The following is a 27,879-nucleotide window of genomic DNA, read 5'->3' on the forward strand; positions in this document are numbered from 1 at the left end:
CCACAGTGGAACCTTTACTACAGGAGAACAGAGGAGTGAGACATGTTTTCAGCCCCCACAGCACTCATTAAGCAAGCAAAGCTGGTTTCCTACACGCCATACTTTTTTTTTTCTTGTATTTCCTTTATTGAACAAAGGTTTGCACGCCTGTGTTAACTTCCTGCTTTGAAGGGAAAGACTTTAAGAGCAGAAAAAAGCCTTTAAGAAGAAAGAAAGGGGGGCATTTGCTGTGTGTGTTAGAGTTCCTGCGAGCCTGCTGCTGTTCAAACTCACTGCCAGCTTAAGAATTGACAGCCCTGGCAGAAAGGTAATGGGCGGCCACCTCAACATGCCCCAGTGTGTGTGTGTGTGTGTGTTTGTGTGTGTGTGTGAGTGTGTGTGTGTGTGTGTGTCTGCTCCACAAAAAGCCTGGATGTGTGTGTTTGTGCTCCGCAGCCAAAGTGCTATTCAACAGGTGTGTGCTGCAGTCAGCAGTAACAGGGATTAACAACAAACTACACAAAAGCAGTGCGAACACACACACACACATACACACTAACACACACAAATACACTTCCCCTGGCTCTCACATATTATACTCACACACAGAATGTGTAGGGGAGCCTGTATGGCCTTGTAAGGTCTCTGGCTCTCTGACACTACAGAGACCACTTTAACCCACACATCCAGCCTTCAGTTTTAAACACGCCAAACCACATTACCCATAAGCCACTGCTAAACAGAGCGTTGTGAAACACAAGGTAAAAGGTGTGTTCAATAATTTATAATGAAAGCATTTCATTTTTTAATCATTACAGACTTTGGAAAGCTCCCCCTACTGACTAACTGCAGTATGTACATTAACCCTGCCTCATGTTAAATAATAAAACATGGGGTAAACTAGAAAATTCAAACACATGTACATTTAAAATATCACAAACATGGTTTCTTACTATAAAAAATATTTTTAAGTTGAGTTTTCATTGTTTATTTTTAGGAAAATAACAACTGATTGTAGCTCTACTGGATGTTGCAGGATTTCGTACCAGATTGAAGATTAGAGGAGAAATGATGACAGAAAACGTAACAAACCCAAACAAAAGAGTCAATGAACTTTGTAGGCAAAAGTGTCAGCTTTGAATAAACACAAAAAAAACTGTTTTACTATCAAACTGAGGGATCTTTGATTTTTATTGTATAAATGAAACATTACTTTGGTTCACAGAGAGGGTCTGATGTAGGTCCCATAACTCCACCATATAAGCATTGTTCATCTCGCAGTCTGCAAAATTAAAGTGTGTTGTCCACTGTGTCTATAGTCGTGGAATCAATCAATTAATCTTAATTCACATAGCCCCAAATCATAACAAATATTAGATCAGGACCATTTATAAAATCATGATCAGATCCAGACCTTTTAATTAGGGGTAAGAGAAAAAAAAATCAAAATACGATACAGCTAGATTTTTTGTTTAACGACATCAAAATTGTGATTCTTTGTAGAAAAACTAAAATATTTCAGTTTTTGTTTTTAAACAGGAGTGGAAAAGAGTTTCCACTTTTCTCCAGCAGAGGGCGAAATGTTTCTCTCTGACTCGTGATGTGCGTTTTATTGGAAAATATGGTTCCTGATATAGTCTGTGGACATTATCATCATCAATTGACTTTTTCACATGGTCTAGTGTTAAACTAAAAGTTGCAAAAACCGTAAATATCCAAGAATTGCAATTTAAATCCGATCAGCACCCCAGAAATCCTAACAGAATCGAATCACGAAAATAGTGATAGCATCGCATATCACCCCAGCCCTACTGCTCACGTAAATAAAATTCTATTTTATTAGCAGAAAATCATTGAGCTTGCTTCATCTATCTTTTAAGAAAGTTTATGGTGAGCATTATGGGAAACGATACGCAAGAGAGACTTGTCTACTACACCCAATTCCAGTATGTTTGGCATGCTATAGATCTTGCTGTTACTTTCAAAGTAGGGCTGCACGATTATCGCAATTGCAATCGCAATCGCAATCGCAATCGCAATCGCAATCGCAATCGCAATCGCAATCGCAATGTCAGCACATGCAATTACGTAATCGCAAAAGAGGATATCGCAATCGCAATCGTAATCGCAATGTCAGCACATGCAATTCAGATTTTTCTCCATGATAACCAAGCAAGCCTGTAGACTCATCATGACACAACTTTTTTTATTAAATCGCAAGCACAATCGCAATCGCAATATTGTCCACCTAATCGCAAATCGCACCTTTTCCCCAAATTGTGCAGCTCTATTTCAAAGTACTCTAGACTAAATCCCAAAGCTCTGCAGGTTTAGTAGGTTGTTTCACATACAGCCTAAGTTTCCCATACATACGTGATGACACAAGAATTAATTGAAGAAGCAGAGGATCCTGGGAGAGCTTTATCTACTTTTATAAGATGCATGGAGAGGAAAAGAAGTTAAAGATAGATAAATAAATAAATAAATAAAATGAGAGTTTGAAAAATAGAAAATAAAAACATCTCTTACACTCCAATGTAAGGCAAAATTCCTTTTAATTTCCGACTAAACAAAACAAAAATCGTCATTAACACATTTTTGATTAACTATCCTTCTGTATAGATTTAACAAAAATGTTGTGCATGATACCCAAAGAAGCTTTGTGCTAAATTAAATGATGCATTATATGTCCACTAGAGAGCACTGACAAAGGTTTATTTCAGTACCTTAAGTTAACAGTTAGCGTTAGCTTGAGCTATTCAACAAGAGAGTCCGTATAATTCAGAAAACCTGAGGGATCCGCTAAAAGAGTTTGTGGACAGCAGGGGTTATTAGGAAACTGCACTAAACACAGTGTTATCACACAGTGCTGCATGAGTTGACCACCAGAGATTCACTCTTCAGAAAGCAACTCTAACTTTCTTCTTTCAAATATTCCTCTTTTATTTTTCTTAAGAACTGTTACTCATACTTCCCATCTTCTCCACTCCTCAGTTTGACAACTCTTCATCCCTCTGTTTTCCCTTCTCCAAGAAACTCTTCACCTCCTTTTTTTGTGTCCTCTCCATCCCTCCTCCCTTCCTCCACTCCTCCTTCGGTCCCTCTAATACGCTGTCACTCTCTCTATCCATTATTCATGGCGCAGTCACAGTCGGCATTAAAGGGCTTGCGCAATATTGCTACGGCAACAACGCGGCAGAGGCAGCCGCATTGGATCATGGGAAACTGGGTCACCTCCCAAGAGCGGGAGGGTGCAGGGGGTACAGCAGAGGGAGGCTACTGTCATACACGCGCACATATACACACACACCTGATGGTTGTCCTATAAAGCAGGATGGGAAAGAAATTATGACAAGGGAGGAAGAAAAGACAAACATGAGACATAAAAGGTGGAGTCAATGATCCAGACTTTGTTAGCCTGTGTGTTCAACAAGGTGGATGCACATTCCTGTAACCATAGAGTACACACAGCTCTTGCTGTCCCAAGTTGTCTCTTACTGGAGAGGAATCAGCTTTCTGGGATAGAAGTAGAAGTTTGGCTATCCTTCATCTTATTCTCATAATCTATGCAGGGGCGTGTGCAGAGTTTTAGAGTGGGGGGGCTCTGGGTAGAGGTGGCCAAGGTATGTGTGCACACAGATTATTAACATTTGCCACAGCTGGTCTAGTGAAGTGAAAAGCGCTGTGAAAGTTTTACAATTGATCTTGAAATAGTCTCATTATCATATATTTACTTTTTCATAGTCCACAATTTAAAATGAAATTATCAGAGCCAAAATTATTAAACAAGGGATTTCTTGGATTAATTTTGTTGTAATGGTGAACACTGGAGCTGGACTGGCAAAAGGAAATAATGGCAAGAGAAAGCTAAACAGGTTAGTGATAGCGCACAGGCTAATAATAATGTTCATTCCAACCCACAGTCAGCAGTTATTCTGCAGTGGTCTGTTCAAACTTGAGAGTCTATCAATAAAATGAAGAGTGAGGTTATGTTAGCTCTGCTTGGTGAGGCTGGAGTTGGTAGATGAGCACTGGTAGGACATCACCAGAATTTAGTAGCTTTGCGGACACATCTCAGAGCACCAGGCTGGGAGTAACATTTCACAAATGGTCTGGTCACCTTCTGGACACTAAACTACAAACTGAGTTTACAAAGTTTGATTAATGTCAAACAATAACGCTACATAACTACAAATAAACACATTAAAAATAATAAAAATGAAAAAAATAAAAAAATAAAAATACAAATGTAAATAAAAAATTATAATAGAAATAAATAATGATAAAATAATAATAATAATAATAATAATAATAATAATAATAATATGAAAAATGTATCTTGAACAGAGAAACAAATACATGCCTTGGCAAGAGTCACATCCTTAAAAAAGTGGGTGATACTGCTCATGGGAAACGGAGTCTTATCCCAGAGAAACACTTCTGATTCTGCTGGCTCCGGAAGAACCGGAAGTCACATACACACCAAGCCAAAAAAAAGCTGTTTTCAAAGTAGAAATTAACCTATTTACATCCTGGTTCAAAAAACATCTACTGTCTGAGTCATTAATCTATATAGAATATTAAGATTTCAAGCTTGCCCAATCAGAGACAAAGCTTAGGGTCACATGACCTAAAGGCACCCTATAGCTGTATGCAAAGCCCTTGCCACTACCAATATGATAGCTGATGTGCTTCATCTACCGTTTCAGAAACAGACGGGAGACTTTGGGAAGACTACGTCCATGTTTTATACAGTCTATTATTTCTGCAGGGAAATTTGCATTGGTTGAACAGTAATGGTAACAATTCAATCACTGAAAAATAGGGCAAAGAATCATCTAATTGCTAGAGTAATCACTAGTTTACCATATTCCTAAAACGTGGTTGCTGCATGCTGTTGAGACTGGCTGAGATTCATGTGATGTTTATTTATTATGTAGAGAAAGGAATAAAAAAAAAATCACAATTTATCTTCAACTCTGCTGTCAGCCACAGATGACACGTTCTTTTTCCTGCCCACTAGTTCAGAGATAGTTTTCAGCGAACAGATATGAGTGGAAACAGCACTTTAAAGAATTAACAAGGCCGCTCTATTGATCATGACCAATCTACCTCCCACCCGCCTCTCAGTGATGAACGATAGAGACCCAGAAGAAAGCTGACTGAATCTCATCTTTTGATGTGACTTCAATATGACTCATCCCACGAAATAAAACAAACACTGGAGCTGCCGACTATCAATCAGGTAAGCCTTAATGATGAATGCTGGAAAATATGAGTAAGTTTATGATACTGAGTTCCGGTCCTTTTATTTATTTACAATCTTTATCTGAAAACAGTCCAGCTTGAGCTTCTTTCAAGCTGCATCCTCTGAGTGGCCGGTTATTATGTGTTCTGATAAATAAGAGACTGAAGCTCGAACCTGATTTCATCTCATTACTTTAGACAGAGAGAAAGGATGTGTCCTTGTGTTGTACTTTGAGGATGAATCACACGTTGCCAGCGAGGAAGAGGACCTTTGTGTGCCTGGTTGTGGTTGTGAGGAGAAAGAATAGAGAGAAAGAGATGGAAGGAGAAAGTGAGGCTACCAGATCCCAGACCAGATGGCTAAATGTCAGTGAATACCACACCAACATGACTGCTAGCTCTTCCTAACAGGACAAGTACATACAGCAGCACAGCGTCAGCGCATATAAAACCAATATCACCCTTTTACTCTGGGATCAAGGAAATAGATAGGATTTAAATTAAGATCTTTTAACCCCATTCATAAAAAATGCAACTCCATGAGCACTGGTTTGTTTAAGAAACTACAGCTGATTATTATACAAGAATTAAATAATGCTGTCTGACTGCTGTTGACAGTTCTGCTACTTCCTGGTGCCTCTAAATGTCAATTTTTGCACCTGAGCAGTTTTCAGTTCCTAGCACTCAACAAATAAGCAGACAGATTTTGCATACAGCATTGAGTGATAGGGGCTTTTAGCCGAAAGTAGTCGGTGTGCAGTTTGCTTTACTCCTCTGGTGATGTCACAGCAGGCTTTTATCGCTGGTCAAATATTAGTCTGGAAAGATGAAGACGCATGCACACACAGAGCACACATTACACCTGTTTGCCTCTCTAATTTGCCAAGAGATCTACCGTGCACTTCAATTACCTTTGTTGCCATGGCTCTAATGTTTGCTGTGTAAGCCATTTGCTGTGTGTGAGGGTGTGAGGCTAATACTGGGCATGCCAGGGATGAGATGATCCTGCATACTGCACTCTGATTTCTCAGTACAAGGTTACTGATGCTGAGAACTAACCACTTTCCATGCTGTATCTGCAAACAGGGCGCCAACAAATGTCTGGTCCAGGTGTCCTGGTCTGGCATCAAGGAAAAAAATCCAACAAAGTAAGCTTTCGTCTTATAGTGTATTCATTAGGGCTCTGAAATGTACCTTTTTCTTAATTATTTGTACAATTTTCTGTTAGTTGCAAAATCAAAACTGAAGTATATCAAATAACGTCTCTCACATTTGAACTGTGCATAGGCTTCTTGTATAAAACTAAAGCTCTGAACATTCTGCAGAAACTCAACAACTCTTACAGCTATCTTTAAATGAATGTAAAGAGTGATAAAATCCAGAGCCTGATCCTGCGATAAAATAACCCTGACATATTTTCCTCATATCGCCCCCTGATGGAGAACATTTTCCTCAGGTGGGGTTTGAATTCACAAGTCTGTTATGATGGCCCAAGTATGTTTGACACCACCTGGTGCCTGATTTTCTTTCTAGAAAACACTGAAAAAAAGTTCTGAAGTATAGAATTCATAAGTAACTTTAATGGTTATCAAATCTGTCACAAAATCAAATGTGGCCTTCTTTGATAAAAGTTGGGACGCCCCTGTTTTATAACATTGTTTTTTATCGTGAGATCGACAGGTAGAGGGAGCTGAACCAAAAGGCAAAGCTCTATTTACCAGGTGGTCTACATTCCAACCTTTACCTTTGTTCATGACCTCTGGGTTCTGACCTGAAGAATGAGATTATGAATGAGAGATGAATTTTCTCTCACAGAGAGGGTCAGGCGCTTGAGTCATTGAGGTGGTTCAGGCATTTGGTAAGAATACCTCCTGGATACCTCCCTCTAGAGGTGTTTCGGGCAAGTCCAAGAGGGATGAGACCACAGGGCAGACCCAGAGGTGGAGGTATTATGTATCCCTTTTAGCCTCGGGACAAGCCAGTTGGACGAGGCAATGTTGCCAGTCAAAGGGATGCCTGAGCTCCCCGATCTTGGATGGGCAGAGGAACATGAATGGATGGATGGTTTGAAATGAACATTCAATGCTGATGAGAAGCACTAAGGTATGTTTAAATATATATCATGGTACATTATTTGAAATCAGCATCCATCAAATTGCTGTGTTTATTTTTGCTTTTCTGCTTTCGGGGTCCTTTACAACAGTGGTCCCCAACCTTTTTTGCACCACGGACCGGTTTGATGTCAGACAATATTTTCATGGACCGGCTCTCCTTCTGTCTCCTCACTGGCTCTTTTACCCTGCCTACAGAAACTTTCCAAAGATGTTTGTTTTTTGTCCATTTTACTAGCTACTAGATTTGGTGTCAAGAATGAGATATAGACAGGTATGACGGAGAGATTCTAGTCATTTTCAAAATAAAACATCGGCCCGGCACCAATTGACCCACAGACCGAAACCAGTCTGCAAGCGGGGGGTTGGGGACCACTGCTTTACACAACAACAGTTTTAGGAAGAAACACAAATTTATTGTTGTGTTTTTCCCTCTCTTTGCCACAGAAACGGCTGAGTTCTCAGTGGAAACGCTGACGTCATTCTCTGCTTTGCACGTTGTACTTTCATTGTGGCAACTTAAATGTCATGCACAAACCGGACAACAATAACAATGGTGGACTATTGTGTTGTGCTTGTGCTGCTGAATCTGCTGACTGCCTTTATGACCGAGAAGATTTCAACTCCCAGAAATTGTCGAATAAAGAGCGGCCATTCTTCATGCCAGTCTAATTCAACAATACTCCTCTTTCCTTTGTGGTAAACCCAGCCTTGTTACTGCTAAGTGCTTCCTCTACATTAACTCCTAAACATAATCCCTAAACACATCACTGGGAACTGAAACCAAAGCACAAACAACTCCAGCGAACACCATACTGTGCGTTATTTGACCGTATGCTGATTCACAGGCCAGTTAATCTTATCACTTTCTAAATGATGTCATCTGTGTGCTGCCATATGCCCAGCCAACACTACACAAGTGTTAACTTGGCTCTGCTCTCTCTGTTGCCTCCTGAGGTTTGTTTTTAGGCCCTGCCCAGTGTCTAGCATGAAAGAGAGCCACTTAGCTTATGTCAACGGTATTTATCATAACACTGGACTGCTGTACGAGTGTTTTGAACTTAAACGAGGATATGAGGACTGACACCGTCTCCTGTGCTAAGTTTGCACAGAGATGGCTGAGTTCCTGTGATGGACAGAGACATTAGTCTCTCTTCCTCTCTGTGTGCTCTGTGGGAGCTGTAATGTGGGTCGATGTGAGGCAGAGGTGGACACTTTTAGCTCCGTATAAATATCCTGCTCCATCTCTTTTTCTCCTTCCTCTCCTTCACTACTTCTGTGTCTCTTGTCTTCACTTCTGGCACATCTGGAGCTAGATACAAAAAATCCAAACAAGAGTCAACAGCAACAGCAGAATGAGATTTTCAGCATCAGTAGAGAAGATTTGGCAATTTTTCCAACATAGTCAGCTCTGCGGCTCGTCCAACAAATGCACGCTGACAAATGAGGGACAAAAAAAAAAAAAATTGGATTTCCATTGGTATAGGCAAGAAGCGTTATCACAACAAAGAAATAGTCTTCCAAACACAAGATTCCTTACTTTTTTGTGCTAAGTTTAGCTATCAAGTATTGATTATTCAACTTTGAAAAAATTTAATTTAGCTTCGTTGCATAATGCAATTCAAGTTACTTCACTGTTTTGTGTTTGGCAGGGAGTAACAGGGCTCCTATGGTTTCAGGGAAGTTAAATTCAAAACTTTAAGAAGTTTTGATGCCATTTGAAATTAAATTCAAGACCAACTTCACAATAAAAACAAATAGAAAAAATACCATGTCAACTACATAGGGTTAGGGACAATTAATAGAGTCCTAGCGGCAACCACGTCAATGTTGGTTGGTTCCGCTACCATGATTGAGTGGTACCATAAAAGTCCCTCAGTAAATTACTTTAAAAAAAAAAGCAAAAGTTAGCTTTTATTTTAAGATTTGGAACATTTATAATAAAACTTATACTAAACACATGTTGACATTTTTTTTAAGACTTAAGATTAGTTAGACATTTTAAGGCCCTCTAAAGCCGTGTTTTTAGATTCATGAAATCACTGTCTTCTTAGACCTTTTAAATATCTGCAAGAACCCTGAGTAAGAAAAAGATAAAGTGTTTTCAGGTAAAGGACTTAAAATGTATTAACTCCCACTGATCAACTCTAATTGGATCTCTGAGTGTTACTGTGCATTTAAAAATCTGTTCACACAGGACATGCTCCTGTGAAAAGAAGGCCCCAGGTTGCCAATCTTTCAAGCGTCTCTTTTGATTTTTTGCCATCTTAAATAAAATGCTCCAGGACAGGGGGTGTCCTAACATTTTTTGAAGTGGGCTTTATTTGATTTTTCAAAAATGACCAAAGGCCAGAAGCTCATAATCACACTTTTATAAACCATAAAAGTTACTTTGTCATGAACACTCCATTGCTTCAATGATGTTTTTTAAGACTGTTCTGATCTGCAAACAACAATTTGGCATCTGAGGTCTTTACCCTGCATCTGAACATTTTGTATGCACCACATTTTGCCTTTTCTGCATCATTTGTATCAATTCTTGCATCCTCGCTGGGTCTTTGAACTCTGTGTTTATGAGCTTATTTTAACATCATGATGATAAACTTTAAGAGCTCTTGTGTTTCTGCTCTGTTTTGCAAATTAATGGTAGTTTACCTTAATACTATTAGCCTATGCAAAATCCTAACGTAGTTAAGTGAAATGTTACTATATATACTTCAGTTCCATTCGTTCACTCAACAGAAAATGTAAAATATAGAACATGATTAATTTGAAATAATTATATGTATTTCGATGGGCTCTCAGGGCAATATGAAAAAAGACTGCGGGTCACCATTGACCCCCAGCCCTGACTTTGAACATACCTGTATTAAGCAATAGTTGCTGTTTCACATCTACTTTTTACAGCCATGACAGCAACAGTGCAAGGACTGACATTCCTTTTTAACCAGTAAGTAATTCTTGACTATGTCGACAAATTTTTACTTCCCTTCTCAACAATATTCATTCTAACCATACTTCCAGCCACAGACAGTTATGTATTTATGTCATGTCAAGTGGCTACAGCTCTCTCTACTTTGTCTGTTTCTTGTAATTTTTTCTTTTCTTTTTTGTAACTTTTTGCATTTGGATTCAGTTATTACTTTGTATGGTTCATTTGTTGGTCATGAAGACCAAACTGGTTTTGTCTTCAGTGATATTTTTACTGTTTTTGCTCCTGTGTTTGTCTGGATATCCAACATGTAACCATGGCTCCATTGTGAAATCAGCTGTTAGCAGCCTGAAGCATGTCAATGCTAACTGGTGCAAGGCCTGATGTTTCCCCACAAGGTGAGGACAACGTGCTGGTTCTCAGGTGTGAGCTAAGAAGTGATGACATGGACCTGTCCTTCCATCCATCGTTATTGGGAACGTAAGATCTATCTCCAATAAGATGGACAAGCTAGCTGTGCTAACCCAGGAAGAGAGGGAATACCCGAAGGCAGAGTAGCATCATGCTATTCACAGACATGCCTAAAAGAGCTAACACCAGACACCAACGCCACATTGGAAGAGCTTCACCTGCTGTGAGCAGACAGGATCCAGGAGACAGAGACTGAACAGACTGCTGAAGAAGCTCAGTCCTGGACCCTGTGGAGGTGGAGACTGGCTGAACTAGAGAATGATGGCCAAGCTGTCATCATCTATTTTCTTATGGACCTTTTTGCACTTTCTATACACTTTCTTACTTTTGTTTTCTTGATTGTTGCTGTGACTGCTGAATTTCCCCTCAGGGATAAATAAGTATTTTCTATTCTATTCTATTCTATTCTATTCTATTCTAGTATCAGTACTTGCCTCAGTAGCAGCAACTTTACTCTAGTGTCATTCGGCTGACCTGATTTAGCACACCTAATCGTTTGCCAGACTACCATTTGGAATTCTAAAGAAACTTCACATAGATTCACATGTATTTCCACAGATCTCTTTTAGTTTCCACCCACTCACACACACATGAACACATATATATATATATACAAACACAGCCTAGAAAGTATGCAGCTTTAGAGTAAACAGACTGAGCAGGATGGGATCATTTCCAGGGACCTGCACAGGAATCACAGGATTAATGCGTGGCGCTGTGTCCTCGCAGAACACAGAAAAACTAAATATACTATGGTGCTGTTTTTTGTGAGAACTAGTTAGGATGAAAAAGGCAGACATGGAAGAATAAGACAGAGGAAGAAGAAAGGGAGAGAAGAAGAGGTCGAGAGGTTTGTGTGGAAATCTCCCAATCTTTATCACCAAAATGAGACCATTAAATTAAAGAAAAAGAGGAGTGGAGAGGAAAGAGGAAATGGTGTTGTAATGAATGTGGTCACCACAGCTGCCATCATTTACAGTCTTTATCTTCCACTTTTATTAGAGGTGGAGAAGAGCAAAGGAAAGGAAGAGGGAGAGGAAGAAGGGGGGTGACCGAGACGACAGTTTTCTCGCCTGTTCTGTTTTTTTTTTTTTTTTAATTATTTCAAAGCAATTATTCAACAACAACAGTGAGGAGGGAGTGTTACATTTAGTTCTATCAACTGCAATCACATTAAAGTTTGTCCAAAGATGGAGATGAACCATTAAAGTGGGCAACAAAAACAAGAAGTCTGTCTTGAAGTGATTCATCAGAGGCTTAATGTTTCCGATAAACTGACCACAATCCATTATCTCTTCCATGTTGGTTTATGGCCATTAGCTCATGAATCAGAACACTTCCTACATTTCACCAAATAAAGGCGTAACATGAAAACATCCAGCCCAGCAGGCGCTCTCATCCTGCTCAAACTTTGAGACGTTTCAAACTTTCAGACTTCATTAAAAATGCAAAGATTGAGACAGAGAAAGAAGAAAGGACTTTTTTCAAAAAAGATAACTTTGGATACAGTTGGTATTCTTTTTCCTAGCTGTTTTATTTAAATGGCTGCCTGCAGCAGAGAGGAAATGGTAGAAAACAGCTCCAAAATATGAAGCCAATGGAGCAGAAAGCAAACAGCACTCTGAAGTAGTAACTTAGGAGTTGGAAAGCACCCAGTCTCTAACAGAATTTGTATCTGGGGTATTGCTGGGTTCCTCTGGGAGCTTAAATTCAGAACAGCATTTATAATTTCCAAATAATGGCTCCCCAGACTGCAGCTTGGTCTGAACGTGTTGTACAGCAGAGATCTTGTGAGGGAGATGCAGAGGCCCTCTTTAAGTGAGACTGAGTACAGAAGTTGATCATATAGATTTGTCTGCTGCACTGACACAAACACTCATCTGTGAATGCACTGAATGATGCATGAAATACCCGTGTAACTATTAAAAACTTCTGAAACATACACACATGACTCCTTACTGTGGGGCACCATGAGTGGCTGTATTCCACTGTGACTATTCAGAGACACACACACACACACATACACACACAAACACACACACTCTTACCCTCTGCCATCACCACAAGAAAACACAGACCAACATTGTTTAGATAAGTGAACATACAGATAGATGCTGAGCGTTCCTCTCCATCTATAAATAGACACCTAGCAACCAGCAGAGTAGCACCCAAAGGAACAGCATGTTTACTTGATCCTTAACAGCAAAAAAATGATGGGGAGAGCAGGAGAGCGAGTTGAAGACGCACAGACTCCAGAACAGAGAACAGACAGTGTTTGGAGCAGAAGAAGAGAAACGGAACCTTTAAATAAACTCGAGATGTTTCGTCAGTTTTAAGAGTCAGTGGATCAAAACAGAAACTAAAAGACGACTTCTGGGGTCAGAAACTAAACAGAAACACAGATGAGATAACACATCTTCATCCACCGACACAACACCTTGGAAGTTAATGTGTTGTAGTTTCGAAGAAATCATAAAACCCCAAAGCTGTTGTTAGTGATTACAGATTTGAATGCACAGATTTCTTTTACACAAGGTTTCAGCAGCGAGGAGTGGTCCAACCATCTGACTCTGAGGTCCCATTTGTGAGATTAAAACTGACATTATAGAAAATTAGTTCTGAAAGCCAAGAAATGCACATTGCAAAAATAACTTAAACATAACATATATCCTGTGCCCCCCCAAAAAGTTAAATACAGGGTTTTTTGCCCAAGATAGTAACTTGGTTTTCTCATTGTTTTAGGATAAGAAAGCTATTTTTTTTTTTTTCAGTTTTACCTTTCGTTCATCTTTGTTCGCTTGAGGAACAGGTTGTTAAATTGTCAGCATTTCTTTTTTTCTTCAGACTTCAATCAACAAATCCATCAAACAACACCAATGAGCTGTTGAACAAGCTTTTTGGCATTGACAGAGAAGATCTGGCAAAACTTTTCATGGGTTACCAGACCCGAACCCAGCTCTGATGCTCATTCCACCAATGTGGCGCTATTTGAAAATTTATAAATAAAATTCATGTCCAAAAAAATAAACTCTTTAAAAAAACAAACAAACAATTAAATTAAATATAAATTAAATTAAATTAAATTAAACTAAACTAAACTAAATTAAATTAAATTGATTTAAATTAAATTATATAATACTAATAAAAATAATCTACCAAACACACATTTCTCTACTTTTTATGTCAACTTTATTCTGCTGCTCATCTCAGGAATGTGGCACTATTTATAAATTAAATTTATTTCCAAAAAGCATTCTTACAAAAAAAAAAATAGATACATAAAAAATAATAAAATACAGCAAATTAAATGAAAATAAAATAAATTAAATTAAATCAAATAATATTAATAAAAAATAATCTACCAAACACACATTTCCCTACTTTTTATGTCAACTTTATTTCTGTTGGTTTTGTGCCTTTATTATAAGACTGAAAAATGATATGATCATCTTACATTAAGCTGAGATCTCTAGAAAATCACTGACATCGGCTAATTCGGACTGGAAAAAAAAAGGAGACTAATGCATGAATGCATATCTGCTTTAATTTAAAAGATCACATGCAGCACTTTTAATAAGGAGAGACTGAAAGGCAAAATTCAGGGGCTGTAATGGATTATGGGTGGAAACATTATCAATTATTGAAGAGCTTATAAAATATGACCGTAGCCTATATCCATCCTTCATTTGCGGTTACTTCTGCTCCTATGAAGAAAAGGTTTGGTTTCTGAACAGTTAGAAGAAACCATAAGACGCCATCCCTGCTCTCATGGACTTTGCATTGGGTATTACTTCTGCTACAGAAAGAGGGCAATCTTACTGACATGGCCGCTCATTGTGAAAATAAAAACTATAAACATGTCTGAAAAGACTAAAACAGAGACACAGAAAGGAGAGAGCGTATGGTTAAGTCTGTCGTGATAGGGTCCATTAACCTCTGAAAGGTGATTCATTGACCTAAAAGTGCTTGTTTCACATGCCTACTGCAGAGCCAGCAGCTAATTCATCTAACTCTTAACGCCCTGTCACCCACCGCTAAGACAGCCACACACCTCAGCACACAAATGAGAAGCAATGAATACAGGTAAAGGTAACCGTGCACTCAGGAAGGTTATACAAATACGCCTGAATAAAAATCCAGATGAAATAACTGAACGTGAACTGACAAAAAGTCAAACTCTGTCTCCAGGATCACATCAATCACTGTTATTATTTATGGATTAGTGTCAAAAAGGTGTCTTGCATACAGATGTGTGCATTGTGGGGGAGGGGATTCTGCCGCTCCATCAACCAGTGTCTAACCAGGTGTATTGATGAACTAATTGCCAGGTTATGACATCCTCATTCTGTCTGTCTGAGAGTATCCATATCGATCTGATTAAACAGAGGAAAGGAGGGACAGCGAAGAGAGGAGGTGAGCAGGAGAAATTAGAGGCTAAGGGAAGGGAGACACGTCGAATTTAGAAAAAAGAATTCAGGGAAGTTTTTCACTCCAGTTTCACATCCACAAACCTGAACAAAACAAACTGAGCTGCAAGGAAAAGAAAAGAAAAGAAAAATCTCCTCCCTGAGCAAACTGACTTTTGCACTCTTTGGTTCCTACTCGTCTTTTCCTCTGTAGCCAAGGACAGATGAGGAGCATCACTACGGTTACCATATCCATGACAACCTCTCCCGCTGCTATTATTGGGCATGTCGTCAAGGAGACAGAGCAGCACATTATGGGATGCGGACCGAAATAGAAATCTTGTACTGGAAGCAATACAACAGATCTCTGGTATTACATAAGAAGGCCTGTGCAAAGCTAGCATGAGGGAGCCATATTGATTCTAAAACTCAGTATAACACACAGGGTCAGGGTGGATACACAGAGCATGATACAGCTGCTTTTGAGCTTCTATGACAGCAGGACTTTTGTTTGAGAAACTTTCAATTGATAAAACTGGAAAAAGTGAGTGTCTGAGCAAACAGAGCCAGGAAGTGACAAAGCATTATGAAATCAACAGTGGACGAGGACACAAATATGAAATTAAACAGGGTGAGCTGAATTAAAAGAGGTTTGACATGGGGATGTTTAAAAACCCTCCTGTGGCTCCGACTCACATAAAACTTAATGAGAGTGTTAACTCATCGCTTGTAGCACAGGCATGCAAAGGTGACACTGTAAGCATAACTTTCAGAGGACGACGACCAGAAACAGGCAGGTTTCCTGCTGCTCAGACAATAAGGTCACAGTGTTACTTCCACTGAATGTGCATTAAGAGGCATTAAGGTGGTCTGTGAGAGTTTACTTAAGCAAAATACTCCTTAAAGGCACTAGATGAAGTAATAGTCTGCTAGGGTAAGCCATCATTGTAATAATTAAAATAATAGAGTCTCTGGAAAAACAGCTAATTTGAGGTGAAATGGATCCTGGGCATACTGCTTTGATTGTTTTTTAAAGACCTGAACAAGGTCATTGGCCAGACTTTAAAGCGCTGTGACACCTTTCTGGAATCTTTGGTGTTTTTTCAGCATAAAGACTCAGTTTCCCATGAGCACTCTCACCTGCTGTCGAAGAGGCATGACTCTTGTTCTGGAAACAAATGAAAAGAGAGCTGATCTCGCTTCTGACATCTGGGACTTTTGGTCTTCGTGCTGTAAACGGAAATGTGTTTGACCCAACAGAAGATACTGAGAAACAGCATTTAGGAGTAACTGATTCTGGTGCTGATTATCTCATCTCATTCAAGCAACTAAATTAAAGTGAGACTGTTTCAAGATCACTGATAAAGTCCTAACAGAGCCTTAATTAGCGTCAAAGAAAGTATACATGTCCGAAAATGTTAGTAGATAGCATTCTTTTAAACACATCTTCATGCTGACTAAAAGTTTGTGGATCACAGATGTTTAATGTGTTTTTCATTTTGAAAAACATTTGTATAAATCCAGGAATCTAACACAGTAATAAAAGCTTAGAGGACATTTTGTGAAGTATTAAGATTTAAGCAGAGTTTCATGCTGGGACAAGCTTTAATAAGGAACTCAAAAAATCCAAAAACTATCACAAACTTTACTTTTTTTAAATAAAATTGTGCCCCTGCAAAGTTTCATCCAACAGCGCACACAACCAGGCTCTATTTGAACCTTGAGGACTTACTTTCTGGTTAGAAAACAGTTTTTTAGTGCCTCCTCATTTTCAAAACATTACCTCAGGACTTAAGCCAGTTTTCACATTCAAGTTAACCAAGTGGTTTTCCAGAATCTTCTTTTCGTCAAACACATGTACACAGCCACGCAGTTCAAACATGTATTTAAGCCCATGGTCCATCTGCACGCCGCTTCCTGACCGTCAGGAGGTGATACAGCTAATTGGCTTCAGCTGTGGTGGTGCTGACGAGTGTGTGTGTGGGGGTGTGTGTACATGTTTTTTTTACTGGTTGGTGTGAGGGTTGAGGTCAGAAATAGATTCATTAAGAAGGGGAAACCTTACATGTATGTCTGAGCATGTTTGCATGCCATATGAAACAGACATAACTGTCTCCAGTGTCAGGATTATATATATATACTTATGTATAGACTTATATAACAGAAGAGTATGACTGTTTTTTAAACAGTGTCTTAATTTAAAAAAAAAAACAAAAAAAAAAAAAACATTTTTTGGAACTCCAAGCTTTCAAGAAGCATCATGACAACTGTCTGATTATACAAAATATAATATATCAATTAAAGCACATGACCTGATCACTGAAAACTCATTTATATGGACTTTTAGTACTCACACAGTGCTCTGCTGGTCTTTCAGACCACTCATTGAGTCACAATCACCCATTCACATCACATTCATACACTGATGGCAGAGGATGCTATCGTAAGGAACCATAAGTGTTAGCTTATCTCAGTCACCCACACACCGCTGAACAGCAACAGGAGTCATTTGGGGTTCTGACTCAGGAACAGAAAAGAGTACGCTGCATGATTTAGAAAGTATGTCATTACATAAAATCTCAGAAGGTAACAGTCTCTGCTAAACTAACTGACTATATTTTAGGTAGGATGTCATATACAGTCTTTATCAAGACCACTTGTCTAGGAAAGCCACCTTCTGAGTATCATGCAGAGCAATGCATGCACAAAAACAGCATGTAAGGATCTTTGGAGAGGGTTTTTCTGGAGGGATGACTCCAGATTTTCAAATATTTGAAGAATCGAAAAATTCAAGAGGAATTTTTTTTTTTTGTTATTTCAATTCATTTAGTTTAATTTACTTTATGGTAATCCTAATAATCTTGATGTATTCTTTATTTACTTTATTATGTTCATCAGATCTTTGACTTTCAAGTATTTTGAATAGCTCTTTTCACCTATTGCTGCTATTAATTACCTCTGCCAAGGAGTTTTTGAAAGGGTTTGTCTGTTCGTCTGTGAACAACATAAATCAAAAATTAACAAATGGATCTGGATGAAATTTTTAATTTTAAAATTCTGGAGGTGATCCAGATCACAGTCTGGAACCAGGACTTTTTGTGAGATAGGGCTGTTTTCACCATATGTGTATATAACTCCACCATAAATGGTCGGATTGCTTTGCAAAACAATACAAGACAAGGTCACCATAATTTCTGACAGATGTAAAAGTACGATCCAGATCCTGGCAATATTCTGGATTCTAAAATCCAGAATATGAAATATGTACTGGGTCATCATAATTTTCAACACCGTCAGGAAACAAATTATCGTACAAACCTGCAACTAACACCAAATTGTAGCAGACAGTCTGCTGAAAGGGAGTATAACATTAAAGTCGGACTAAAGTGTTGGTGACAATCACAATATTCTTGTTGGAGGTCTGCGCTCTCTGAGAGCTTTTCTAGATGTTTCTCGGTTCTTTTGTTGAGCACTTTGGGCTTCATCTCTGTATTTAAAAGTTGCTTTAAAAAATGATATTGAGTTTTTCTCATCTTAAAAATGTGTTTCTTCCAATAACTTCACTAGCTAGGAGGAACTTCAACAAAATAATTATTTAAAAAATTGGCTAACAACAAACTTTGTTCTATAAAACTTGGATAAAGTATAAATGTAGGTGTATGTGTATTTATTCATATTTCGTATCTAACTAGCCTTGAACAACTTTGCACAGTAATTAAATGAAACCCTGTTTCCTTACGCCTGTAGGAGAGGGGCTGTCTGATGAATCATTAAAAAGTTAGTAGTGTCTTACTTTCACATGGAACGCCTGTCCCTTCTTTTAACCATATCTGCCTCTAAGTTTTCAATGAACAGCTCTTTACTTTTATTATCAAACATTTCTGACATGATTCTTTGGCCGGACATTTCAATTCAAAATCCTGGCAAAGCGACTGATTTTAAGAATCCTCAACAGCTCTGCAATTACAGGGAGCATCATCACTGTTTAATATGTGAGTGGACTACAGAGATGAAGAGAGGACTGAAAAGATAAAAACAGCTGTCTTCCTTTGGTGATATTTACTCTATCAATGACTCATCTACCTGCTCCGAATCTGTATCATTACAAGGTAAATTAGAGGGTAGAGACACACTAAGTACAAATGTTAGATCTCTACTCATCAGTGTATATCAAGGCTGGAGTAATATTCCAAACAGACATGATTAAAAAATACAAACAAAGGCCACACCAGTCCAGAATAAGCTCTCCGGAGGAAGTGAAAGTGGAAAAAGCATTACTAGAAAGAAGCAAAGAATGAAAGAGCGCCAGAGTGACAGATGTTGACGGCCTTCGAGGGATTAATGTCCTCTTCACACTAATACACTGGTATACAACTGCAAGCTGACACACACATGCACACAAAGGTGCACAAAAAAGTCATATAGATACACGGTGTGAGAGTGTGTGCGCTGGAAAGTGATTGGCTGAAGAACCCTTTAACCCTGCAAGGGTAAGCGAGCAAATAGAAACATATATTTATTTTCATGAGCACAAAGCAACTCAGTGAGCTACACACACTCTCTTACAACCTGGTGAGCAGCCAGGTTTAGGTAATTAGATAAAAGTTTGGCAAGTAGCAGTCCAAACAACGGAGCTTAGAAGCAACAGATGTCTTTGTTTTGTACGATATTTCTGTTTTACTTTGAGAAAAATCTAATTACACTGTATTTATCGCTTAGGGGCGGATGTTCTGACATAAGAGCTTAGAATTACCCAATCAAAGAACAATTTTCTCTTTTGCTTGTAGGAAAATAATACTTCACTTGATCAAATCAACTGATATATCTTTATTTGCTGTGACTCAAGAGTATATCTTTGCACTTTTATCCCTATCCCATGAGTTCACTTTTCGATTTTGCCTTTTACTCTTTCCACTCACTCTAATGCCAGTCACAGTGTCAGACAGCATCAGCTGGAAACGTGCAAATGACATGCCGCTCTGCAGCACTAATCAACAACAAAAATCTGCTGTCTCCATGTTTCATAAATCAACCTCACCCCTAATGTGTGATCTGAGGTGAACCATCTGGAAAAGAATCTTTGGAGACCATACAAACCACAGAAAACAGGTTTAAGAAATGAGCAGTGTGGGAAGCAGATACCAGCAAACTTCAGACAGAGAGCGAAAGAGAGAGTTTAACTGTGAGGCTGTTAGAGGATTGGACTTACCAGGTTGGAGTTGGTGGCGTTTGAGTCATCCTCGGGGAAGGGGATGTAGACGGCTAAGGCCACACAGTTGGCAAAGATGGTCATCAGGATGATGATCTCAAATGGTCTGAGAGGAAGGTTAAGGAAATTACAAACTGGTACAAATACAAAAAAGACAGACACATCATGACAAGAGCTTCTTCTAAAGATGCTATGAAGACGTAACCTTGCAGAGCCGATGGACCTGCCTGATTCAGTTTCTGAAGTCCTGCAGATCCATCTTGCTAGGCTCCATTGACCAATGATTTCACTCGGCTAAATTCTGACCGGCCCAATCAGGGAAGAGAGGCGGGAGCAGTGGAAGTGCTGAGTAGACATGTCGTCAGCAGACTTTTGTACTTGTTAGCTGTCCTTTGATTCTTAAGATAACTTAACAAAAACGGCAGCAGTCGTCTAACGCCATTATCACAGCTGTTTCTCCTGTTCCTGTAGTTGTTCGTCTGTTGTTTCTCAACAGCGGTGCAGATAAGCTACGTCATACCATGGCTTGATGTAGATTGGTCTGTGGTGATTGTGTCAATCAGATTGGTCGTCCAATCACCAGCTGCTGATTTTTTTGAAGGTTCTGCCTCTGAAAACAAATCTGAAGAGCTGCTATCCAGATGGACTAGTGAAATATTTCCTCAGCAGATGTATGAAACTGTTCAGCTGGCGTGTCAGGTTAATGAGGAGAATCTGTTTGAATTGCACTCCCTCGCCACCTGCTGGCCTGGAGTCTCCACACACTGTCGTTAAATGAAGATTGGATCAAAACCAATTTTCTTTGATCAAGACAACTTTTTACTGGATACAGGTAGGGTATTTAGCAGTACAGTTACGTAGAGCTTTGGATTGAAACATGACATCAAGCAAACGTTGTAGCATCTGGCTATATGTAGTGCTATCGGCAGGCCGGTGCTCCGACGTATCTGTAGGCTAACGTGACAATAAGTAAACACTGTCAGTTTGTAAGTAGTTTAGTGGCTGTTCATTTTTAGCACAGCTGGCAGTCTAGTGCTCTTAGACATGTCTGCAATGTGTAATGTTAGTCAATCCTGGTTAGCTATGTCCTGCCAGTCATCTACCAATCAGAGCTAACATAACCTCATTCTTCATTTTGTTGATAGACTCTCAAGTTTAGTCACCCACAGTTTAGCCCCTGTTTTATAGAGTGATACAGCCCGAGCTAAAGGCTAATTAGCCTTGAGCTCGGGCTGTATCACTCTCCTGGTTAGCTTTTTCTTTTGCTCTTCTGTCCTTTTTATGTCCGACAGTTAGGCTCCAGTATCCACCACCACTACAAAATTAGTCCTAGAAATCGTTTTGTTGTAGGGAAAAACACAGTTCTCTGTGTTTATCTCTTCCCACCACTAAACTTCGTCAGCTAACATGGTGTTGTCATAGAGACCTAGACGTGCTGTAGATCAATCTAGTCCGTAACCAGCAATATTGGTGCTGATAATCTCATTTTAAAGTGTGGATTATGATTGGGTATATATCTAGATGGGAGACTTTTTCAAGATCACTTTCAAACTCCTCACAGCCCCTTTAACTAATGTTTAACTGTGGACTGGGGAGAACCGTACTCAGGCTGTGCCACTCTTGGATCTTTGTAACAAAGTCTTGAGATCAGGATTCATTTTTGACTGACCCTCATAACCCTACAGTCTATTTCAGACATTTTTAAAATAAGTCTTCTGTTACGTGTTTGGCGTATGATGATAAATTCACCACGCAAACTAAATTTTCTGACCTTTCCCAAAGCTAATTCTTCATATCGGTCAGGTTAGTTCAACAATGAGATATTTTTAAACAAGCTAATACATTCTTACATAAGCAGAGGTGCAGATACACACATACACACACACACACACACTGCAAAGTGCTCCAGCGGTTTACACAATGAGAGGGATCAAAGCTGTTGAGTCGGCCTTTTCATTAACAATAAGACATATTGGGTCACTTAGGAGACTCTTTGTGAGTGCAGGAGACAGTGCATTTCCTAATATGGGTGCAGAGAGGAGCCGGCCTGTCGCGTGGAAGACAGGATGTGGACAGGGGAGAGAGTGGGAGCGGGATGGAATGAGAGGAGAGAGACGAAAGAGGCAGAGGGTTTTTATATGGAATGGTCCTTGAGAGGGGAGTGACCTCATTATTCTTGGCCTCAGAGAGGACGAGAGGGAGAGGGTGAGAGAAAAAAGTGAGAGGGAGAGAATGTGAAGGAGAGATAAAAGGAGGTCTGGTTTTCATCCACACAATTACTAACTGCCACTGCTGTCACCTTCCTCCACCTCGCTCTGCTCTCTTATTTCACCCCATCCCTCTTTCCTTTCCCTACTTCCTTTAGTCTTGGCAAGTCAAATTAATCTAGACTCCAAACCCTGTGGACATAAACAAACATGTTCTGATGCTTTATGCTATAAATCTAGAAGACTAACAGTGATGATAATTCAGATGCAGCATGCCAAGCAATAAAAAAAAGAGTTCAAGCTTCACTGAGTGAAGGTATTTAAGAGTAAGAGAGGGGCTAAATCTTATGACCACAATATACGCCCATACAATTGATATCCATATCTAAAAACATTCAGAACTACCTGTAGCTAAGCTTGCATTTCAAGTCAAAGGTAAATAACTTGCAGGCCAACCTATAAACCAACTGACCAACCAACTAATTAAAGATGCTGTGAAGAGGATCTGTTTTAATTGCACTCCCTTGCCACCTTGTGGCTCGGGGTCTCCACACACTGTTGTAAATTGCTTTCAGTGAGGCGTGTGTTTGTTTTGGAATTAAATGGAGATCAGATCAAACAAATTTTCTTTGTTCAAGACAACTTTTTACCTGATACAACGTGCTGACGTAAGGTATTTAGCAGTACAGTTAAGTAGTGCTACTGTTTGAAACATGACACCAAGCAAATGTTATCGTAGCCGGCAATATGTAGTGCTATCGGCAGCCTGGTGCTCTGACGTATCTGTAGGCTAACGTGGCAATAAGTAAACACTGTCAGTTTGTTAGAAGCTGTTTATATTTACCACAGCTGACAGCCCAGTGCTCTAAGAACTGTCTGTAATGTGTAAAGTTAGTGAATCCTGGTTATGTCCTGCAAGTCATCTACCAACTAGAACTAAAGTAACCTCACCCTTCATTTTACTGATTGACTCTGAAGTTTGAACAGACCACTGCAGAATAACTGCTGACTGTGGGCTGGAATAAACATTATTACAGTTTAGGCCTTATAACCTTTAACTCGGGCTGCATCAAGATCACTTTCAAAGTCCTCACATCCCCTTCAAAAAATAATTCTAAATCAAATAAATAAATAAATAATTTCAATCAATCAATTTTTCAATAATGTCAGAAACATTGTGATATAAATGGACACATAGATGGCTTAAACTAACTTTTTATTTGCTCTCTATTCTTTAAACGTTTAAGTATTAATTCATAAACTGTATCCAATCATCTCTCCTCCCCTCTGCTTCCCTCCCACACACACACATTTATGGACCACACACAAATGTGCAGACACACTCCTAAACCTTCATACCCTGACCGTCTCCTTGTTTCTGTCTCCCTCTCACAGCACAAACTGTCTCCATTCACAGAATGTTTTATAAAGTCGCAAAGTTTAATGATCTGAGAGGCCCGGGGAAGAGGATTGCTGCTGATGAAGATATAAACACTACTGAATACAAAGTGGATCTGAATTTAAAATTTTAGGGGTTCCTAAACTTCCTAAACAAACAAAAAGGACCTGAAATACTCAAATTAGCTGATCAGTAAAACAAATTAGACCACTAAGTTACTGTGTTTCCTAAATTGATCTGCAGCCACTGTTACTGTTGTTGTCCTGGCTTAGTCTTCTCTGGGTTCTTCAAAGAAGAAATGTGGAAACAGATTAAACTTTTGCAGCATGGCTGATTTAAAATGTAACCTCTATTTTTGTTTATATTTTTACATTTATCAATGAAATATGTAATTAAAAGCAGTTTTTGATCTTGGAAAGCATTTTGCAAACATCTTATCAATTCTTCACAACCACTAAGGGGGTTCTGACCCTGTCTTTGGGAACTACTGTTCACATCTGTGTGCATGTGTGTGTGTATGTATCCCGGACACAAGAGTAACAGACAGGATAGTGACAGAGATTTGACCTACTGGTCAACACAGATGATTTTTTTCTCTGGGATGGATAAAATCATATAACTTTAATGCTAATAATTCACCTGACATTGATGGCTGTAATTGATGAGTGATGTGTGATGTAAGTTGGCGATAATCACGATTCATTTTTTTCTAATACGTTATGTATTTTGTGTTTGGTAAACCAGAATTATCATGTTAAAAACAAAAAAACAATCAAACAAAACTAACCAACCCAACAACCACCAAACCAAACCAAAGAAGAAAAATAAAACAACCAACGACTGTGACTAACCAAATAACAAAACAACAAATTGATGAATGTACCAAAGAACGTACTAGAGATGAGCCTTTTTCCTGTTAATTTCCAAAAATTTGAATGGAAAGTTTCCAGCTTTGAAAATTAGAGCCTGTCCCTAGAAAGTATGTTCAAACAAATTCACCAGAAAACAAATGCCTGTTACAAAAGAACTAACCAACTAATGTTTTTTTTACCGCTAAACCTAATCTAGACCCTGGTTCTGATAGACAAAAGGTTTCTGTGGTTAAAAATTACACCTTAATTGGATTTGTTGATTCAAGCCCAAAGCTCAAACATTCATCATCATTTTATCCATCAGTAAACATGTACAAATTTCTTTCTAAAAGACTTAGATGACATGTCTGAACTTGAGTAAATCTACTTTCTGTCAGTGCTGCTGGTTGAAAATTTGCCTTTTTCAAACTTGTCCCTTTATGGTTTCAGATAAGCTTCAATTTCCAGAAGCATGATAAACCTCTCCTGACAAGTAAAAAGCAAGTTTCAGTTCAAATCAGAGCATGTGAATTCAACTCTGACAATCTGTCATCACCTTTAATCACACCACCAATCTAGCCGTGTGTGGCCCCTCCAGAAAAACACAGCAATCAGTTTTAGCAGCTTAACTACAGTGTTAGGAGCAGCTCGATGGGGAGGGGAAAAAAGAGGGAAGAGGGAGGAGAAAAAAACATATTGCAGGCCTGATACTCAGTATATGTTTGGATTAAAGCCTGACCCTTGAACATCATCAGCCACAAGATCAGGCAGCTCGTTCAGTGAGGGACCAAAATGCATCAAAATAATCACTAACCCTTGTAGTGGGGGCTCGTTAGAAAACACTCCAGACATGTGGGATTCGCAGAAAAACAGGCCTGTGACTCATTCTGGGTTCCTGACCCATAATTTAAGAAACCCTTGAGGTCTGCTTCTATCAACATGATAATAAATCTATAGTCGACCGAGCTACTGAGAGAAAAATAGCACTTGGAGAAAATTTTGCTGGTCTGATTCAGAGGGGAAGCTTCGAATCGTATATTAAAACTGTACACTGATTAGCAAAACTGACTCTGACAGCGTTTAAAAAACAGAAACAGATAAACGTAGTTTGAAATCAGCATCCAGTTAGCTCAGCTGTTTCCCAGCAGCCATGGTGCTGTATTCACCAGGGTGCTACTGTCTGAGGTATTTAGGAGTTAAACACACACAATCAGCATTTTAACGAGCTAACTGGATATGCTTACAATAAAGTGTCACAGTAGGATTGCATCTACATACACAGGGAAGCTGTTACTCTCTGAAACATTCACATTCAGCTGTTTCCTCACATTAACACCACAAGTGTCACAGAATATCTCTTATCTTGACGTTACCAAATAAGGAACCAGGGATGTTATCTGGGAAAGCCACTGTTGTGTGTCAGGCTGGGGACGCTTATCCGTCTACAAATAATGGGACTGGATGCACAACACGAGCTGTCAGTCAGGAAACAGGGAGTGTCTGTGTGTAAATGCACTCAATAACAATTTTTCTTAACTGCCACTTAGCGCCATTTCATGAGGACAACATAGTAGTTAGATGTACACCTGCCCCCGCTCTGCCTGTCTGTCAGGCTGACCCTGCAGCGTGCAGGTAATACTCAAATGCTATAATTACACAGCGTGACTGAGTGCTGTGTTTCAGCATGTGCGTGCTCTGGTCCCTCATCATCATCATCCTAGTGTAACTATGACAAGTGTCTACCTACGTGTGTGTGTGTGAGTGTGAGCTCAGACAGGCCCCATCGACCTGTTGAGAGCAGCAGCTGTTGTCATGGTAACAGATGAGGAGGAGAGGAAGATTTTGGATCTGCTATCTCCGGAGACCGAGGTACTCGCAGAACACGTGCACACACACACACACACACACAGATACAAAGCCTGTAGAATAACAACAATACAGGAATGCATCTCGTACACACAAACAGAGCTCAAAGTCACCCACAGAAAAGTGTTCAAACACACGCTGCATTCACACACACCGCAGTTATAAAGGACATCCCAAACTAACAGCAGACAGTGAAGCAGTGAAGGACGAAATTTACTGTTATTTTGATGTTGTGCTTCTTCCTCCATTTTTTCTACTTTGCTGTGGAGAGGCGCTTCCTGTTTACCTCTTCCTCTCTTTCAGCCTTACACCCCCTTTGAGCCCCCTTTGTGTCTCTCATCTTTCCTCCTTTACCTCTTCCTCTGTCGCTCCCTTCCATCCTTACTTACTTACTTCCCTGCCTCAGAGCTGTTTCAGTGAGTGATGCAGGGAATTGTGGGTAATGATCTGAACACTCATCAGTCACTGGGTAAGATTATTCCAGTGACCCTGAGGTTTATGCGTGCAATTTTTTTTTCTTACATCACACCCGGACGGGATTAATCTAAGGCTTACTTCACGACTTAGCACAAACACTCTAAACAAAGAAGGATACAAAGAAGGCGAGATGAGAAGAAAATCTTTAGATGAAGATCTATTTGTATTTTAAATTTCATAGTTTTTAGAAGTTTATTGCTTTGAAAATGTAGGAAAGGAAATATGGTGTTATCAGCTGCTTAAAGATGCTGTGAGGAGGATCTGTTTTGATTGCACTCCCTTGCCACCTTTTGGCCCAGAGCCTCCGTACACTGTCATAAATTACTTTCAGTGAGGGGTGTGTTTGTTTTGGAATTAAATGGAGATCAGATTGAAACAAATTTTCTATGTTCAAGACAACTTTTTACTGGATACAACGCACACAGGTAACGTGACATCAGGCAAACAGTGTAGTAGCTGGCTATATGTAGTGCTATCGGCAGCCCGGTGCTACGATGTATCTGTAGACTAATGTGACAACAAGTAAACACTGTCAGTTTGTGAGTAGTTAAGTAGCTGTTCATTTTTAGCACAGCTGGCAGCCCGGTGCTCTAAGACATGTCTGTAATGTGTAACGTTAGCTAGCTGGTTAGCTATGTCCTGTCAGTCATCTACCAAGCAGAGCTAACATAACCTCACTCTTCATTTTATTGATAGACTCTCAAGTTTGAACAGACCACTGCAG

The 27,879-nt window shown here is 39.3% G+C and overlaps 1 protein-coding gene across 10 annotated transcripts in view; it reads right to left on the reverse strand.

Annotated features, from left to right (window-relative positions):
* Positions 1–27,879, reverse strand: part of cacna1c (calcium channel, voltage-dependent, L type, alpha 1C subunit) — a 292,067-nt gene that overhangs the window by 180,592 nt on the left and 83,596 nt on the right. For all 10 annotated transcript variants that reach the window (XM_074697816.1, XM_074697807.1, XM_074697809.1 and 7 more), the window contains exon 3: positions 20,356–20,461. In XM_074697816.1, coding sequence (XP_074553917.1) covers positions 20,356–20,461 — 106 coding nt within the window. The remainder of the gene's footprint in view (positions 1–20,355; positions 20,462–27,879) is intronic.

Source organism: Halichoeres trimaculatus, unplaced genomic scaffold (assembly GCF_033239565.1).
Source record: "Halichoeres trimaculatus isolate MK-OKI-2021-1 unplaced genomic scaffold, fHalTri1.1 fHalTri1_scaffold_21, whole genome shotgun sequence".
Lineage (NCBI taxonomy): Eukaryota > Metazoa > Chordata > Actinopteri > Labriformes > Labridae > Halichoeres > Halichoeres trimaculatus.